Here is an 18,691-nt window from a genome sequence, read left to right as displayed (position 1 = left end):
ATCTGTTCTGGAGAGAAATATTGTCTTCCTGCAAACTACAGGCTTAATGCCCTGAGTCCATTTCAGCTACAAGATAACTTTCAGTTTCGATACAAACACTTTATCAATCTTCTCTCCTCTCCCTCAAGGTTTTTTTATTTGGAGAAATTCTCTTCAACATAAGGTCTTTTATCTATATCAGTAGTTTTCTCTGAAACTTTCTAAACTGAAGCAAAATAAAACTTAACATCAGTGGTAAATAGACAGGTTGAATGGTCAACTTAAAAATTCTCTTAGGCAGCCATCCTATCCCCAGGTCAGCCTCAAATTAAGGTTGGTAGATTCTACAGCATTGCTTATGTCTTCCTTTGCAGATTTTTTAGCTTTAAGCAAGAACCATGGGTCCCTCTTGTACTGAACCAGGGGCATGGATTTAGCAAGATACCAGTCTTATTTCTCGAAGAGCTGTTATGAATTATAAAATCTGAATCCATTCTTGGCTGATGGCCAAAGGTCTTAGAGTCATTTTCTATGTGCATGAAAATTTAGCGTACTGTAAAATTACTGTTCAGATCCTGTCCTTTGCCCCCAGCAGATGAGGGGTGGAGAGGGAACAGAGATGCACATAATTGTAGTTGGAAATGCCTTACCAAAGCATACTCTGGGTATTAAGGGTGGGTTTGGGAGGATGACACAAAAAAATGCAAATATGTTCTATGTTTAATAATCTACACAGAAATCAATTCAAGGTTTATTTTTGTTGAAATTGTGCTCATTTAATTCTCTCCAGTGAGCACCAAGAAGCAAATATTATGAAAGTGATTTCTCTTTCACTTTACCTGGACAAAGCTAAGGCCAGCACTTTCATTCTGAACTGGAGGTTAAATGAGATACTGAGTTAAAATTTAGTTTCTATAGAGGAGATCCATACATTTTGTTCAAAATTAACATTTTGAATGTAAACATCTCAGTTTTACTCAGGCTCCCTTGCCAGATTATTCTTTTGATAGTCAAATATTTAGCTGGTAGACATGTTTTGAACACTAAAAATATTCAAGTGGCAATCAGAATAAACTTTGGCAATAAATCTTGTTTTGGGGTTCACTCTAATTATCTGTAAATAAAGTTATTATTAAAAAGAGTTGCTTAAGCCTCCCACACATAGATGAGGTGAGTGTTCTGGAAATATTTCTCTAAGTTGAAAAAGTAGTTCAGCTTTGTGCCAAAGCAAGTTTTTACAAGTTATTATTTTACTACCCACCTTTAAGAGGAAGTTAACTGGACAGCCTAATCACCTAGCAACTTCCACTAAATTCTTTAATCTGCCTTTGAAAGTCTTTTCTTTCATGTAGAAATACCAGTATGTAAGGAAATTTTTTGCCCCAGATGTTGCCTTTATTGTGGAAAGCTCACAGAATCTTTTAAACTTTCAGGATATACAGTGTATTTATTGAATGAACAATGCTCTATCTTAGGGCCAACTCCCTTTGCTGTTTTCACTCAAGTATCACTTTGGTGGCATTGAGTTTGCTGTTGCAAGCTTGTTTGCAATACTTGCATTCCTTACTGGAAAAGTTTGGATGTGGAATAGAAATTCTTCTTACTGGAATCTAGGGAAAAAGAGGAGATATCATTGCTGTGCTGTTTTGCTCCCTCTCATCTTTCTTCAAATTTAAAGTTCACAAAGTATTTTGCAGGTTATCATTGTGCCTCTGTATGTTCTCTTCCAGTACTGTCCTAAAGTGGATGACCATCCATGTAGTGCATTTTTGTGCATCAAATTTCTCTTGAAAGACCTAAATGAGGCTGATTCAATCTTCATAATTCTGCTACAGGAACTAGCCCTGTAGCCCTGGTACATCTTTCAGTAATACATCACTACCTCTCCACTCACTAATTCTCTTCCCAGTCCACACACTCTCTTTCAATTCCTAATTTTTCAGGCTTTAGCACATGGCATTTTATGAAGCTCTCAAAGTCAATATAATTCCTAAATAAAATCTTTGGTTTATCTTACCTCAGAAAGGTATTAAGCTGGCTAGTATTGTCTAACTTTGATAAATCTGTCATGTAGGTCCAAATTGTATTTCCATCATTTGTTTTAAAGACTGTCTGCTGTTGAGTTTAATTTAATAAGTTTGTAATTGCACAGAACATTTTTACTTTCCATCCCTCACAATATACTTCTACTCCCAATTGCACACTGTGCCAGATGACCTGATAAAATTATTCTGACACCTTACAGATGAACTTACAATTTCCTAAATTAGTTTTGGGCTCTTGGTTGAATATTATCTTCTGTCTTGATGCAGATGTATCATTTAGTTCCTGTCTTGTTAGGCACTTTCTATCTGTCATTCCATTAGCTTTTAACTCTTTATGTTCAAGAAGCATGGTTCATCTTACAAAAACCAGAGAACCCGAATCACTATTTCACTATTTGAATTCACTACTAATCTACTAATTTGTTTTTCTGTAAAAAAGAAATAAATTTTGAAAACCAAACTTAGGAGCTAAGAAGGGAAAATTAATGCAAAATTCATTAGTATCCCCATTGTAGGGAATGTCTAAGAGGTCTAAATTGTTTGTGTGTTTGACTGCTTTTTGTGCTTTTGTTTTGTGATACAGTCACTGCAATATAAATAAAGAGAATATTAATATGGTATATAATAAGACATATAATTTTTTGTGGAAAGAGGATCTATCAGCAATTACATCTCTGGGGTTTTTTCCCCTTAGTGTCATTATCAGTTCTCATTCAGTAATCTCCAAATTTTATATAAATTTCACAATTCTAATTTGTGTGAGAGTTCCTGCCTGACAAGTCTTTGAAGAACTGCACTTATATCCAAATCTGGGACTCCTAGCACTTTTTCCTTGATGGTGCCAACTTTTTGCTATTTAGGTCGTGGTTCCTTTTGGCATGGTCATCAGTTCAGCTGAACTTAGCTATCATCATCCTCATCATTTCCAGGTACACCATTTCCAGGTACAATTTACACTTGCTTTATAAAACCCTTTTATGTATAAACCTTCAGGAGAAGAACAGAGAGGAAAAGTCATGGGGACAGTGACATCATGTGTTTCATAATTGCTGCACCTAGGACTTCTCAGTTATTTTTTTCCCACATTTTCCATTCCTCCCTTCTTCTGACCTTTCCTACTTGTTTTGTCCTCATATGAAAAGCTAAAGTCTACAATTATGACGCAATCTATTTTCTGTTTTTTATGGGGTTTTTTCTTAATTTTTTCGTATGCTGGCCATCTCAGATTTCAAATCCAAGCTATTTTTTCCCCATCATATTTGTTCAGGAACAAAAACTGGGCAGCTTCAATGAATGGCAGGAACTTCTCCACACCCAGACATAGTTCAAGTTACTGAAAATAGTGACCAAAGGAAGAACTTATGAGGCTATTAGCAAGGATGGGTCAAGCACAGTTCTCCCCTTTTCTTCCTTCTCTAATTCCTGGGCGTACTGTCCCTTTTGTTTTAACCCGGCCTTGAAAGTTGACTTTGCTTCTTTCATTTAGATGTGTCAGCTGTAACTAGCAGGCAGTTGTCTTAATCTCTGACCCTCAAGACTTGTGCCCTCCTCAAAGCATGAGTGTTTGCTTTTACTCTAAGGACTGAACAGCTTTAATGGCTAACATCCTCTTCTCAAAATCTGATTTTGTCTTGACATTTTCCTTCTCCTGTCAAGCTTCTGTATGGCTTTTTTACCCATTGAAGTACAAGCACTTCAGAAAGGAAACTATTTTTTCTCAGATTATAAATGAGTCTAATGAGTCACAGAGGTAAAAATGTGCAAGCTAAGAACATTCATCAGGTCAGTAACAGCTAAGAATAAAAACCAGGTCTTCTGACCCGAATCCAATTGCATCACCCTACTTTAATCCACTGAAATCAGTAAAGTAGATGACTTTTCAAGTTGCTAGTCAGTACAAGAAAGAAGGCAGGAAAAGGTATTTATGTTGGAACATAAGCTGTTGTTTGCATATGTGAAATACTTAGTGGCTAGACTGTAAGTTAGAGCACAAGAGTACAACAAAAATTTCCTGTTTCTAATTAACTGTGCCATAGGTACTAGAGGTGGATTTTTTCTTTCTCATTATCAGTTATATGTGTAAATTTTTGTTGCTCTCCACAACTCATGCTTGGTAAAGCGGGTTGAGTTGATAACCCATCTTCTACTTGCCTAGCCAAGAGTACTTGTCTTCTTGTTTGCATCATTCTCAGTGTATCTCCTTGCAACTAAGTGTGTGTGCCTTGAGCACACCTGGTACCCACTGAAACCCCTGAGGTCAGCATGGCATGTGACTCCTACTTCTACCTAGTAACTTATGTCCAGAAGGGCTGCCTCAGACTGAAGGAGCTCAGTCCGAGTCACTTGCCATTTCTGTGAAGCTGGGCTTAGACAGAAGAGAGACAAAGGGCATCTTGATGTAACATTCAGTTAAAGTTGAGTGCATTCAATAGCCTGAAACAAGGAACACCCCTGTTGTCAGTTAGCGACTCCTAAATTAGATTCAATAACACATCACAGGAAGACAATCTGATGATTTATTGGTATCTAGTTAGGATGAGAGAGAGGAGGTGAGGCTTAAAGCCAGATTCCTCAAGCCCAACCTCAGGCTGTAAAGGCAGGTGTCAGTTTGTTGCTCTCCTGTTGACTTGTGTTGAATTAATTCAACAACAACTGCTTAAGGCTATTTTACCTAGTCTCTTCTACAGCTTAATGCCTAGGGCTTTCTTTCAAAGTACAAGTGTGGGTTTAAATTCCAGCATGAGACAACTGAATCAAGGTCTTTCATAGCTGGGGAGAATGCTCTGCAGTGGGGATAGTGGGAGAGAGGAAGGGAGCGAGTGTCAAAAAAAGAAATAAAAATTAAGCTAAGGCTTTTGCCATCTGTCCTTTCAACTGGATGCTCTTGCAGGCAGCTGTGTTTGAACACCTGTTTGAAGTTGCCAAATACTGGAGTGGCTTTGATGATGAATATCTTTTCACAGATCCACTTAAAAGCAGCTATTGGTTCATAACTATATTTTGTGAATAAAGTTATATTTCAAATATACCCTTGTCCTCAGAATTCCATTGTCACTTTCTGTCTGGCATGATGACTATTTTGAAACACATTCTACTCATCTAGCCAAGGTGCTTACTTGTATTTTGTATTCTCCTTCTGTCATGTTCTAGACTTGACCTTTTCACAAAAGTACCTCATAAAAGAATTCTGGGTATAAAAGTTAGATGAAGTCGGATGACATTGGCTGTTGGCAAGTAAACTAATGCTTGGCGAATTTTACAGACATATGCATGGGAAAGGCTTGCAAGTGACCCTTGAAAGCTTCTATTATAATCAACATAGAATTAGCATTGCAAAGAGGTCTTATTGACATCTAGGTGTGATGAAAGTGGAAGTGAAACCTGAAGGAAACATACTGAGACAGCTGACAATTTATGCTCTTTATTTTAAAGCAGGTGGATGACCACCATTTATGAAATAAAGCAAAAAGATCCCCAGTTTCAGTCAGATGCAAAAAAGTGCCATCTCTTCAAACAACAGACTGGCTTGGTGTTGGTATGCCGTCGTAATCATCTGAGTAGTGCTGATACTGGTCAGTCAGAAGAGGCTGATGCAAGTCATCTTTATTTTTCTTGACACGTACGATACATGCAGCAGCAGCAAAGATAATTGCAACAAGAACTAGTGCAGTCACTATTGCAATAGTTATCATCTCTGTGACACGGAGAGCCCGACCTAAAACAGGGAAAACAAAAGGAAAATATAAAAAAAAAAGTCAAATAATATGGATGAATACCTGAAGTTCAGACTGGAACTCTGCATTTGTCATTATTCACTGAGTTGGGAAGTAGAAGTAATTCAAATTTTGTTTGATAATTCCTGTTCAAAAATATGAGAAGATTTAGTCTATCTTGCCTCAGTCTATAATCGGTTCTGGACCTTTTTTCTGCCACCTTGTTTGTGAGGATTTGCATTCTCTCCAGTGAGTTAATGAATCTATTTGACATAGGAATGAGGACATTCTGCAAGGTTAAGTTCCAAATGAGAACTTCTCCTAAAATTAGGGTGGGTACTGGCAACTTCATGGTGGAACAGTCTCTGACCAGTAGCTATACCAAATCCCAAACAAACATCTGGAAAGTAAGGTAGGAAAGGAGACAAAGGACTTTACCAAAGACAGCAAATATTGTTGGTGAAATCTGAATAAATTTCAAGAGACAAAGATATGAAGGAAAAAAAGGAGAGGAAGTATCTAGGCTTTACAGTTTACCTGGCCACTCGACTTCATAGCTGTATCCCAGATTTTCTGGTGCAGTAACAAACATTTCATTATTGGTTACTGGAGGCCAGAATGGCACCATGTTGTACTGTCGGTTATGTCCAATAGGGGCATTCTCCAGTGGGTATGTTGAGATATCTATATTTGAAAGTCAAATCACACTTCTGTAAATAAATTCAAAATAAATTGCACTACTTCATTTTTTTTCCAACTCGGGGTTTTGAGTACCCTAGAATTCTTTTTCAGTTGTTCCAGAAGGATTTGTTTCCTGGTGTGGCAGATATAAAGTAAGAGTCTCTATGCTGTCCAAAACCAAGGCCACTAGTGTTATCTCTGGTTTTGAACAGAAATCACCAGTAAATTTTTAAAAAATTTGCCTGTGTTGGGCTTTTTGTTTCTTCTCACTTGGAAAAGGAGAAATATGTCAAAGACTTTTTTCTACATTCTTGCTTTGCCTGATTGTAGCAGTGATGAACAGGAGGACAGTTGATATAAATTCCAGTGGATTTTTTTTTGCAACATTATGCTAAATCAGAAGGAAGTCAGCTGAAATAAAAATCAAAACAAAACAGAAAATCCCCAAACTAAACCAAATCAAACCAGCAACAACAGCAACAACAAAACTTAAAACATAACAGAAAGAAAATACTTTATGGTAAGATGATGCCTAACCTTGTGATAGATCATGTAAGAACCACAAGGGGATACAATTGCTCTCTGAGAGCTGATGTGAGAAAATTCAATGAGGCAGGTTGTGGAAGCTGCACAAAGAAGGCTCAGTTGTGCAGCAACAGCTGCCTTCTGTAGAAGAAGGAAGAGGAGTATAGATTATCCTAGGAGAATAAAGTTGCTGCATTGCGTGGAGGAATACAGTTGCTGCATGATGCATAGACATAAGGGTTAGAGTTTTTCCCTGGCCCACTGATGTAAGTCTCCTTCCTTCTTTGTTTTTTTTTCTTTCATTCCTTTCAAATCCTTCCTTCTGTTGTTCCTTTCTCCCTCTTTTTCATTTTCTCCTGTATTACCTTTTTCTGTTCTTTTTGGAATTAAAAAAGCAAGGGCAGAAATGGTAGCTATTTCCTTTAGAAGTATATGGTGATGGTTATTGAATGCTGGTATATAACAAAGGTGGTGAAAATGAATGTGTATGGCACCTGTTCTTCCTTTGACAAGAAGAAAATAGTTATTTACTCCACACAACAGTGGAATATCATTCCGGGGTTACAATGTCCTTGCTCTATGGAGGCAGTGTATTCCCACATACTGTTTTCTTGAATTGTGGCTGCTGTGTCTAACCAGGTCCCTTCACAGAGAGTGGTCTGCAATTGGATGTCAATGGGGTGAGGAGGAGAGCTTTCTTGTTACTACTTTGTTAACAATACTAACTTGCTTATTACTACTTTGTCTTTGTTAACAATACTAACTCTTGAAATTCTAATCCTCTCTCCTAAATTTAGGGGCATCTTGCTGTCCCAAAAGAAGGAATTGAGTTTTTGTGGCTACAAAGACTGACAACCAGCCATCCTGCCTCTGTCCATGAGAACATCTTACCTGCAGAATGCCGTCTCAGCCACTCATCAAAAAGAGCATCTGTAAATGTGTGCAGGAGGACAAAAATGGGGTCATTTGGTGATAAATGAGTTTGCCCTCCTGTCCCATTCAAAAATAGATGAGCCAAGTTATGAAGACTTCGGACTGCTGGGTCATATTTTCCTGAAGGATCACTGTACCCTGAATATGCAAACAAAGAAGAAAACAAAAATTACAGTGAAGATTTTCTTTGGAAGCTGCAGTCTCAGATTAATACTTTTTTATTTTCTCTGAAATGCATTCATGTTGTTATGTTGCTTTGCTTGAAACAAATGGGTAGCTAATTCTCTACCTACTGACATTTGGGAAATGTTCCTGGAATGCATAATTTTCAGATTAAAATAGCCTTTATGAAAGAATGCTTGGAATGTGGACTGCAAAGCTGCTGGGTTCTACCACAAAAATGGCCAACATAGCATGAAAATAAAGGTGTATATTTAGGCCCTAAATATCTTTCACCATAGATGCATGAGTTTTTTAACTGCTTACTAAAGCAGATGTATCTTGACATTTACTCTAATGAGTTAACTGTTAGGTTTCCATACATCACTTCCATGCATACTGGGAACACATACTGGAAATCTTCACAGGCTCTGATATTGTTTATTTTTTTAATGAAGATGGAGTATAGCTTTGCTTGTGCCCAAAACCTCGTAATCCTCAAGTCAAATGTTAGGATCTGAAGCATCATGAAAACTCCTCCTGTGTTCAAGCTTTGGACTATTGTTCCAGGGAGGGATACAAACGGTTAATTTTTTAAAGCCATGTTTGGACACCTAGGTATTGATAGGCAGCAATTTGAACTGTCACTTTGTAATTTTTCCTGTTAAAAGCTCTGGATTATTAAGGTGTAGAAGAAGTTGTTAGGATGCTGTCTGAGCAGTATAAATCAAATGTTTAGGCTCTTTTTTCTGTTGGGGGTGTGTGTGTGTGTATGTGTATTCTGGTGTTGGAGAGTTTAGTTTTAAATGTGCAGAGCTTATAGAAGAACAAGAGTTTTATGTCCCGGAGAGTAGGCCTAGCATGTCTAGCAGTAAATCCTGTACCCAGAGCTCAATTACTATTTCAATACTATTGCCCTAAGTACTACCACAGCTTTCAATTTATTTTCATTTCTTTTCTTTGTTTTAATTCAGATCCAAGAATAACTGCTAGAAGCCCTTGTTTCCTTCATTTAGGGATGCAGCAGCATCAATCCACAGGCAAGGACTGTGTTTTCAACAAAGGCAACTTGCTAATTATGTGCCAAGGAACTGAAGTTAGTTTTTACTTAGTATACCAGCAGCAGACTCTTGAGACTTTTATGTATTTTATGAGACATAAGCTATAGCGATAAAGTAATTTACATAGAATTTATTTCTGCTTAATAGTGAGCTAATACTTAAAGCTAAGAACAATGTGTTCTTCTTGTCCAACAGCCTGTCTCAAAACTCATTCTTCCAACAGGAAAAAGTGGCAAGTCTGCTCCCTGACTTATTTGGAATTGTTCCAGGTCTTTTTATTTGCCATGTTTACCTTCTACTGTGTTACGGAAACTGTCTGTTGAATTGGAATAAAAAGGAGGAGTGTCAAATACACCAACTTCCAAACACTGAGCAACATCCTCAGGCTCTGGGAGACGCTGCACCATAGGTCGTGCTACATTTCCAGCAGGATTCCTTCTGATGGGACCACCCTCAGTACCTGGAAATGGAAAGAAGAAAGAAAACAAGGTTGGTAGACCAGTAGGCCACAGAATGAATCGGTCTCATGACTGAATCATGGCAAAAAAAATCCCTCAAAAATTATATTTTCACTGAATGAACTGGTCAGTTCCTTACGTTTTGCAAAGAATGCTCATGGGGCCCTGTGTTCTGGATTCTCTGTTCCAGGATTTAAAAAGTCATCTAGAAGCTTCTTACTGAAGTTTGTTGTTCTCTAAGTGATTTAGAAAAATTTTCTACAGACTTTCATGTGATTTCCTGGTGACATCTAGGCCGACATTATTGAGGATGTCCTGATAGAGTAGCTGGGAAAAAGACTATGTAAATTACTAACCCAATATTGGAAGATTCTTATTTTTTGCCCCATGTTTCCATGATGATGCTTATATGAAGAAACTTACTGGTATTTTAAAAATTATTTTAATTTGGGTAGGTATGTTAGAATGTGGTATTACTCACATTCAAAATATGGTGCACGTAGTTATTATGGGGATTTGTTGGATGTTTCATTTTAGGAACAGAACAGCATGAAGGTGATAAGTGGAGTAGTCAGAAGAAATGTTAAGCTTCAGTTAAGAAATAACACTGCCCGATGTAATTATTTATGGTGTAAGAGATGAATTGGTACTGCATTAGAAGGGAAGGAAGGCAAAGCATTTAATCATTCTTCTTCTACAAGCTTCTGATAGTATGTATTATCTCAACAGACTGATGAAACATGGATCAAGAATATTCAAAAACCACTTTAAGATCTTTTGGCTGGAAAAAGCAACTGCAATGTTAAGCATTATATTTATTTATTATTAAGAGAATTTTCTCTCAAGAGATCTTTCATAATTCATGCTTACTGTTACAGATGGTTCCCAAGGTTTCATAATCTTCCACATTTTCACATAGCACTCGCCACTGAGAGAAGATTGAATTCTGGCTTATAAGAGAGACATCAAAATTGCTTCTAGCTCCCATCAAGTCATCTGAGCAGATATCACATGTGTTTTGTCCTGTTGCAAAGTTCCAGTAGGGCAGTCCAAAAGTGGGGTCCTGTAGCATGTTCTAATCCATATAAATATGGTATTACTATGTGTTTGACACAGACAGCTATAATATTTACTGCTAGAAGAATGTTAAAATAACAGCTAAATACATCTTGGTAAAAAGTCAGAATCCTGCCTTATAGAAGAGAAGACCCCTATGTAAAATTCATGTAGAAGCTTTTGGTATTTTCACATGGATACCTTTGTTCAGCAGAGCAGATAGCTGTACTACTGAACTGAATCACGGATCTTCCCCACTAATAGGACAGTACCTCTGCCACAAAACCATATTGTGAGCAGTAAGAAACATAAATTAACGCTGAAACCCCATTTTCCAAATATTTTTAATGGCCTGTCAGTGAAAACAGTGTTTGTAGTTCACATAATAAATAGGTGTGAAACTGAAGGAAATATAAAGAATAGGGGCACCAGCTTTTCCAATTGGCATTGTTTGGCTCTAGTATGGGTTAGAGTTGGACAGTTCTGGAGTTAATGAGGCAAAATTACTTTGACTAATGATCAAGTCTACTGACATAAATAGGAATATATATTAAATCACAGAGAGATAGAAGTTCTCAGGGCTTTCACTTAGAGAAATGCCACTGATGACAAATGTATGTCTTGGAAGGGAGTTTGTGCCTCAGCCTGATGTAAAGCAATTAAAGCTAGTGGAAAGACTGAAGTGATTTCAGACACTATTTAGTCCTGACCTTGAAAACTTAATTCTTGTTTTTTTAGGAAGGATGGTGGTTCATAAAATACTATACCCATTTTGTGAATAGGTCCACATAAGAGAAGGAAAAAAAAGAGAATCATTGATTTATGGAACGGGGTATAACAAAACACTAATTTCTCTAACCAGTTACACAAACTAAATGTGATTCTGAATCCCTAAGCCATCTCTGTTATCACTTTCTTCAGAATTTCTGCTGCTTTGGTTAATGTTATTCAATAATAATGGCCATGAGATTAAAAACACCACTGAAAATAACTTTGTTGGTCCAATAAAATGTCTTATATCTAGAATACATCTTTTTTTCCATGAGATTTTTATGGAAATTTTAGGTTTTCTATTGCTGTGATTAAAATATTGTATTTAAATATCTCTATAAAAGTGACAGTCTGAAGCCTAAATGCACTCTATTAAATTTTGTATACCAAATGGGTTACTGAAATTGAAGCAGAATCACTTCAACATGTAGGGAAACCTGCTGTGATTTTGCCTATTTTAATATGGAGTGAAGTCCTTTAACTGTACAGAACATAGCATGAATACCAGTAAACATTTACAGAAACTTTACCTGCATGTCTCTTTCAAGCTGCAATAGATGGTACCTATGCCACGTGACAAAAGCTGGTCCCTCATGAGAGAAATCAACTCCTCCAAAACTCTGCTGCCCTGCACCAAGGAAAGTCTTCCTGACAGAATAATAATGCGACCACACAAAGTAGTTATAAATGGAGATATTCTCGAACTGAGGTGTGTTGCCATCTGGTCCAAAGATTTCTTCACGTCTTCGTGTGGCAATAACGATGTCAGGATGGACTGTCACCTTGGCTTGGTGTAAGGCATTCACAAAGCGATTCCTTTCTTCTGCACTTAGATCCAAAAGATTCCTTCTGACTGTGATAATACAGAAGAAGCAAGTTACCAAAGTAATAAACACTGAAGCCTGATCTCAGAGATCTTGTTTATTGTGTTCCTAATAATTCTGGGTAAGTCCTTTTTTTCTTCAAGTATTCACCCTTTTTTGTTGGGGAAACTCACTGAGCATAAATAGATAATGTTACCTATTTTGAGAAAATCTGAAATAAATTAAAATAGACCTCCAATCCTTGCAATTTTAATACTTTTAAGAGTACTGTTACAGATTATCTTTCCATATCGCTAGACAAAAGACTAAGACTATTCTTTGTCATACAAACCTTTCAGAACTTCATCTGATATATTTAAGTTTCCTGTGGTAGTACTTTACAGGAAATAAAGACTATAAATCAATTTATAATAACCAGAAACCTTCTGTTTGGCAATTTAATGAAGAATTATTTTTTTATTCTTGAAGCTTTGTAGGAAAAATGGCAGATTCACCAGTGAATTATTCTGAATTTTACACAGTTCTGTATTATTTAATCTGAGATTCTCTCTTATTTTATCTCTTTAACCTGACATTATTAACAATTACCACATATTAGTCCTTTTTAGCAGTGCATTTCAAAATATTGAAAAAATGCCATTGTCCACACATAGAGAGTGAAAAAAGGAGGAAAACTGACTTGTTGAAATAGCAATGTTTTAGCATGAAGAGCTGAGTTCAGATCACCTCAGTCCTTCTTTTACCTGGTCTGGGAAAATCTCTGACGAAGTTTAGACTAAGATAAAGATAGAAGTCCTCACAATTGTTTTTCAATATTTACTTATTGTCATTATAAAAAATACTGTAAAAATCCATAACTCATTGTCCAAATTAATGATCAATTATGTTGATAATGATCAATTATGTTGACGAAGAAACAGATCTTCAACATGAATCTATATGAAGAATAAAAGTGAATTATGTTTCACTAAAAGAAAATTATTCAGCGGGGGATATTTTAGCTTCTTAGAAATATAAATAAAGTCTTTCCTGAAACATGAATTTCATCCAAGGACAGTGTATCCTGAAACATATTTTTTTGTTTTGCAGAACTGAACTGACATGAACTGAATCTCATCACTGAAGTGATGGGATTTTAGTTTTGTTGTTTTTTTTGGTTGGTTAGTTGGTTGGTTGGTGGGTTGGTTGATTGATTTGTGGTGTTTTTGTAGTGTTTCAAGTGGAGAACTCTAATAGTCCATCTAATTTTGGTTTACATAGGCATCTTAACATTTTCATTCCTAAAATATATGCTTGAACCACAACAAAAAACTGTGACTATTATTAGAGTTAGTCATGAACTGAGAAGATATGAAGACACCAAACTGCATTTTACAGCAATTTAGTATGGATGTACTGACAGTAATCCAGTACTTATTTCTAAAATCTGAGCAGATAGGGCCAATGGATCTGTGAATGGGCAAAAGAAGTGACCTCAACGTGGAAACCTAGAGCATAAGAGGAAACTAAATTACACTTTTTAAACTCATGTTATCATGCATGATGTATCTGATTTATTTGGTGTTTTAATGCATTGTAAGGGATTTAATGTGAGAAAAGTAAAATGTGCTGTTGTATATTCTAAAAAATTACCTAAAACTGCTATTTGCCTGTCTCTAGTTTTTCATCAACTTTGTGTGTAACATTTATCTCTTGATTATTCTTCAGAGTTGTTGTCATTGCAAAATAGAATAGGCCAGAATTTCAGAGAGTGCAATCTGGCTTAGCATGCCCAATTCACAAGTAATACTATCTGCTTTCTAGCTTAGTTCTTGAAGCTCAAAGATTAGGAAAAAAAAATTCAAAGATTTTTCCCATAGCTATCAATAAGTTATTATTAAGGAATTGTTAAAATTTTGATTTGGTAAGTGGTCGTTTGTTAACTCTTTCTTGGACATGCTCTTACATCCATGGAATGTTCCCTTATCTGGTGAAAAAGTCAGTGCTGATTTCTGTTTCTGCATAAATAAACACTGCATATTTGTGCTAGAGAGCTCTTGTTTAACATATCAACAGAACCTATTGCTCATTTTGGGGGGAATTATGGATTTTACAGGATTTCAGTAACATCTTTGAAGTTAAAAGTGTATAAATTTAAAAATAAAGACTGGAATCTTGTCCATTCAGATGGTTTTCAGATGAGAACAAGGATCTGTCCCCAGGCCTGTTTGTCTTTTTAAATTTCCCTATAATATTCAATATATTTCCAGACCTGCAAGGATTTCATAACAATTTTTTAAAAAAATTAAAGAACTGTTTAGTGATATGCTAGACTTAACTGAAACTGGTGAACTGAAGAAGGGCTTACCCCACCCTGGACTGATTCATTTGAGCTGTCCACAGTCATGACTAATGTTTTTAAAGATATTGACAGCAGCAGAACAGTAAAAACATACCAGACCAGGTATATAGTTTAGAATTGTATTAAGGGACTTTGAATGAAAAGAACAGCTAAAATAGTCACAAGGTATTAAACCTATTGAGATACATATTATTCCCAAACACACTCACAAACACATGTGCGTGCCTATATACATTGTTTTACTCCTAAATCCAAATAGTAACTTTTTTTTCCAATATTGATGGCTCTATTCTTTAATGGTCTTTGATGCATTGACTGGAAGTTTCTTTTCTTCCTTTTAATGGATAGTAAGTATAAGTAATTTATACATATGCTGAACAGCTCCTCTAGCACCTGCCTTAACCACTTTAGCAACATACTAAAATGCTAAATAAATATGATGGACATTTTGTACCTTAAAGAGAACAAATCTAGGTCCATTTAGAAGCAAGCATGGACAAAGAGCAATTTCCATGTCATATTCCTGATGCTCTTACCTATGCTGATCTGTTGGCTGCAGGTGGGTCCGGTCCAGCCAGGCCGGCAGGACCCGCAGTTGTACCCGGAGAAGTTCCCGTTGCAGCGGCAGGTTTGGTTGAAGAAGCGGATGGGCCACTGCTCGCGGTCATCCCGCCCGTCGTGGATGTACTGAGGGCCGTGGGGCCGCGAGTCGACCGTCACCGGCACGCACCGGCCCCGGCCCGTGGACACGCCGCACCGGTCAGTGCCGGGCCCGAACACGGGGAAGTAGTCTGGGCAGCACATGCCGCTCCTCAGGGACTCAACAGTTGCGCACTGCCGGGGGAACTGAGCTCCAGCTCGGCCCAACATGGTCAGAAGCAGTGGCAGGGAAAGGTGGAGCAGCGTGGGGATCCGCATGACAGCGGGTCAGGCAGAGCCGGCTTGCTCCCAGAGCTGGCTGTTCACACACGCTGATTTGCCCTCCTGTGATGGAACACCCGGTTCCCTTTACGGAGAGAGAGAGGAAGCGAGAGAGAAAGCACAATAAAAACAAGTGATACAAATTTCTGGGCTACCTGTTTCATCCCAGAAAATTCCTTCTAACTCTACACTCTTATCTGAAAAGGCAAACAACTCTGACCACAGACGCTAATGTTCTTCTCATTATCTGCATGAAAGATAGCAAATAAGTAGATCTATATTTGCTCACTGATTTCTAAATTCTTCCAAAATTTTCATTCACATTTTACACTTGCCAGACACATTTGCTTCCCTGCTGCAAAGTTCTAAAACCTAAGGCACCAGTTTTCTGAAACTTTTTTTTCCCGCCCTTCCCCCGGTTCATGCCTTTTCTGCATTTAACTAGTATATCTTGTTCTCCCTCAGTTTTCTTGTTGTTCTCCAGTGCCAGCTCCAACATAAAATAAAGCTATACTTGCTCATGCATTGTACCTGTTTTCTCTTCGTGGTACCTCTCCACTGCTGAGACCTTGTTCTATCTCTGCACGTCCTATGACTGTCTAACCTGAAATAAGCACGGCTAATTTCTCTCCTGGTTCAGTCTGCCTGCTAATCCTTCTTGTACCAACACAGAATGGCTTGGCCTCACCCTCCTTCCTCTCTTAATCCCCTTTCTACTTCAGTGCATTTCTCTGGACTTTAAGTACTTGAACAGCACATGATTTCTTTCATGCTTATCTCCTTGTGATTTTACAAGTTTTAGCAAAGGTCAGAGACAAATACTTGAATTCAAAACAGAACAAATGTGAAGTTGGTTTTTGTTTGTTGTTTTTTTTAATTACTTGCAAAGAAAGGCTCATTTGAAAGCAGACAAAGAACAGTGGGGCAAATCACATTTAACAGACACTTAGAAAAAGTTCTTAAGATGGTATTTTCAAGATCAGGCTGAAGTAAGTGACTAAACAATGTTATTTATAAAATTAAAGACTCCAATTTTTAAAGTTAAAGCTTTAGTTTAATAATTTATTTAATACTAAAATAAAAATATAATTATCATATTCAAATTTCATGAAATACTAAGTTCTGAGCAGGTGCTATGAAGGGAAATCAAACAAAGAAATTGACAAATCTCTTAAATAAAAAAATGCTTCTTTAATCACTGCAAGGATGATTTCTGCTATGCAAAAATGCCCTTATTCAAGTGATTACTTTCTTTCTTAGCTTTCAATAAGGATGGATGTCAGTGAGGTGAGGATATGTCAAGTAGGGTGAAGATATGTCAAGAAACATCTTAACTGGCATCAAGACAAAACATTAACAAGTTTTCTGGGAAAAGGTTCAATCACACTGTAACTGGCATCAAGCAGGAAATGGATTACCTGCTCTTTCTGCTTCCCTGTATGCAAGTCATAATGTGAGAATGCACCCAATTCTGGCATAAAAAAGAAACTTTTTTTTTTTTGTCTTTTTATTCTTGCCAACCAGCCATGCACCAGAGCAGTGAACCCTGCCCTCTGTGCCTTGTATAACTCAACATGCTTGCTTCAGGGTAGGACCTAGATTTTTAGTACACTTATCTGTCTCTGTAATTCATTCTCCATTTGCAGGCAGTAATATTTCCCAGTCCTCAAATGAACCTCTTTTCTATTCTGACTTCCACTTCATTCTCCATTTTAGCCTGCATTCTCTTCTTTACTAGCTTATCCTGCTTCTTTCCAAGCTTAAACATTGTCTCTTTGAACATGTCTATAGGGATACATGTGACACAAATTCACTGTTTTCACATGAGAAGGTAAACCAGAGCTGGTAAAAACCTCTTGAGATTTTATCTGAAAAGAACTTAAAGTTCAAATAAGAAGCATACAGGTTTTCACCATGAATATTTAGCAAATACAGCAAATTCATAATAAGCTTTAAAGGGATAAATGCTGCTCCTTAGACAAAGCTATAGTAAAACAGAGCAAACAGATGTACTGACTGGGGTTTTCTGGCATCATAAAACTTCCCCTCATAATGGTGTGCATGATTTAGATATTTTCTAAACCTCTTGCACAGAAAACACCTATGAATGTTTTACGACAGAGGCGCACTGCTGAGGATCATAAACCCTTTTTGCCGATGGATGCTCCCCTGGACATCCTGTTGGAAATCTTGCTGCACTGTTTGGTGGAGTGCAGTCCTTTTTATAATCTTTATTTTGATGTTCTTGCCCTTTGAGATATATTGCGTTTAAAGACTCCTGCTCCCCTACTGTGCCTGGAATGATTTGATCTTGGAGATGATCCAAATGCACATCTGTGTTTCTGTGGCTCAGTTCAGAAAGGGCTTGTCCACAAATGCAAGGTAATGAGAAAGAAGTCAATGTGTGAACACCTGGCTCAATAATTGCCTGTGTGGACTAAAAGACTCAAAAAGAAAGTTATTTAATATCCTCTATGTTTCCATATACCTTGCACCATGCTCTTTTTTTTTAAACATCAGTTCTTGATGCTGAGAACAGATCTCTGTGCAGACACACAGGTTTAGCTGTGGTAGTACCCTAGTCTACTGGAGAAGGTTATAAAAATCCAGCCAGTTCTATTTGTGCTTGATGAAACCTGAGTTACTGATTCTGCCTCATCCCATGCCATCAGGCCTACAGTCAAACATCAGTTCTCTGAGAGCTACCAGTAGTCTTTACTAAGAGTCGGAATACAAGCATCTGTTTGTTTAAAGTACAAAAACACAGTGTGCATTCAGAAGCTCCATTCTTTAACACATGGAAAGACATGTGATTGTAATGAAACTTATACATGCATTTTTCTTCCTATGAAACAGTACCTTTAAGAAGCATTAAAGGTCAGTGCCAGGAAACAGATCATTATCAATGGCACTCATGGAGCATATACAGCAGAAGATAATTGCCTATTTATGTAAACTCTGTCTTTGTAGTTCCTCAGTTGTCATAGGCTTATTCAGATCTACACATTTGAATAAGTAAACTACATTTTGAGATTTGTCTATTTCTTCTATTTTAGCTGGTACATTCTAACAGTACTATGCAAGATGATTGTAAAACAGAGCATAACTTACCTAGTTGTTTCTATTCTCATGAAGAGAAAGGGGAAAAAGAAAATAAGAGCCTACTAATTTAATGTTTTTCTAGCATACTATAAGCAATAATCAGTTAAAACTACTATCTCAAG

General features: G+C 37.2%; 1 protein-coding gene across 1 annotated transcript; it reads right to left on the bottom strand.

Annotated features, from left to right (window-relative positions):
* Positions 1–5,429: 5,429 nt before the first annotated feature.
* Positions 5,430–16,182, bottom strand: TYRP1 (tyrosinase related protein 1). Its single transcript, XM_064735796.1, has 8 exons — positions 15,999–16,182; positions 15,083–15,552; positions 11,912–12,234; positions 10,425–10,629; positions 9,389–9,556; positions 7,835–8,014; positions 6,275–6,421; positions 5,430–5,739 (listed from the first exon to the last, which is right to left on the bottom strand). The coding sequence occupies exons 2-8, from the start codon at positions 15,462–15,464 to the stop codon at positions 5,534–5,536; spliced, it is 1,611 nt and encodes a 536-aa protein (XP_064591866.1). The 5' UTR covers positions 15,465–15,552; positions 15,999–16,182; the 3' UTR covers positions 5,430–5,533.
* Positions 16,183–18,691: the final 2,509 nt, after the last annotated feature.

This window comes from Zonotrichia leucophrys, chromosome Z (genome assembly GCF_028769735.1).
Source record: "Zonotrichia leucophrys gambelii isolate GWCS_2022_RI chromosome Z, RI_Zleu_2.0, whole genome shotgun sequence".
In the NCBI taxonomy this organism is placed as follows: Eukaryota; Metazoa; Chordata; class Aves; order Passeriformes; family Passerellidae; genus Zonotrichia; species Zonotrichia leucophrys.
This window is presented reverse-complemented; position numbering and strand designations above follow the sequence as displayed.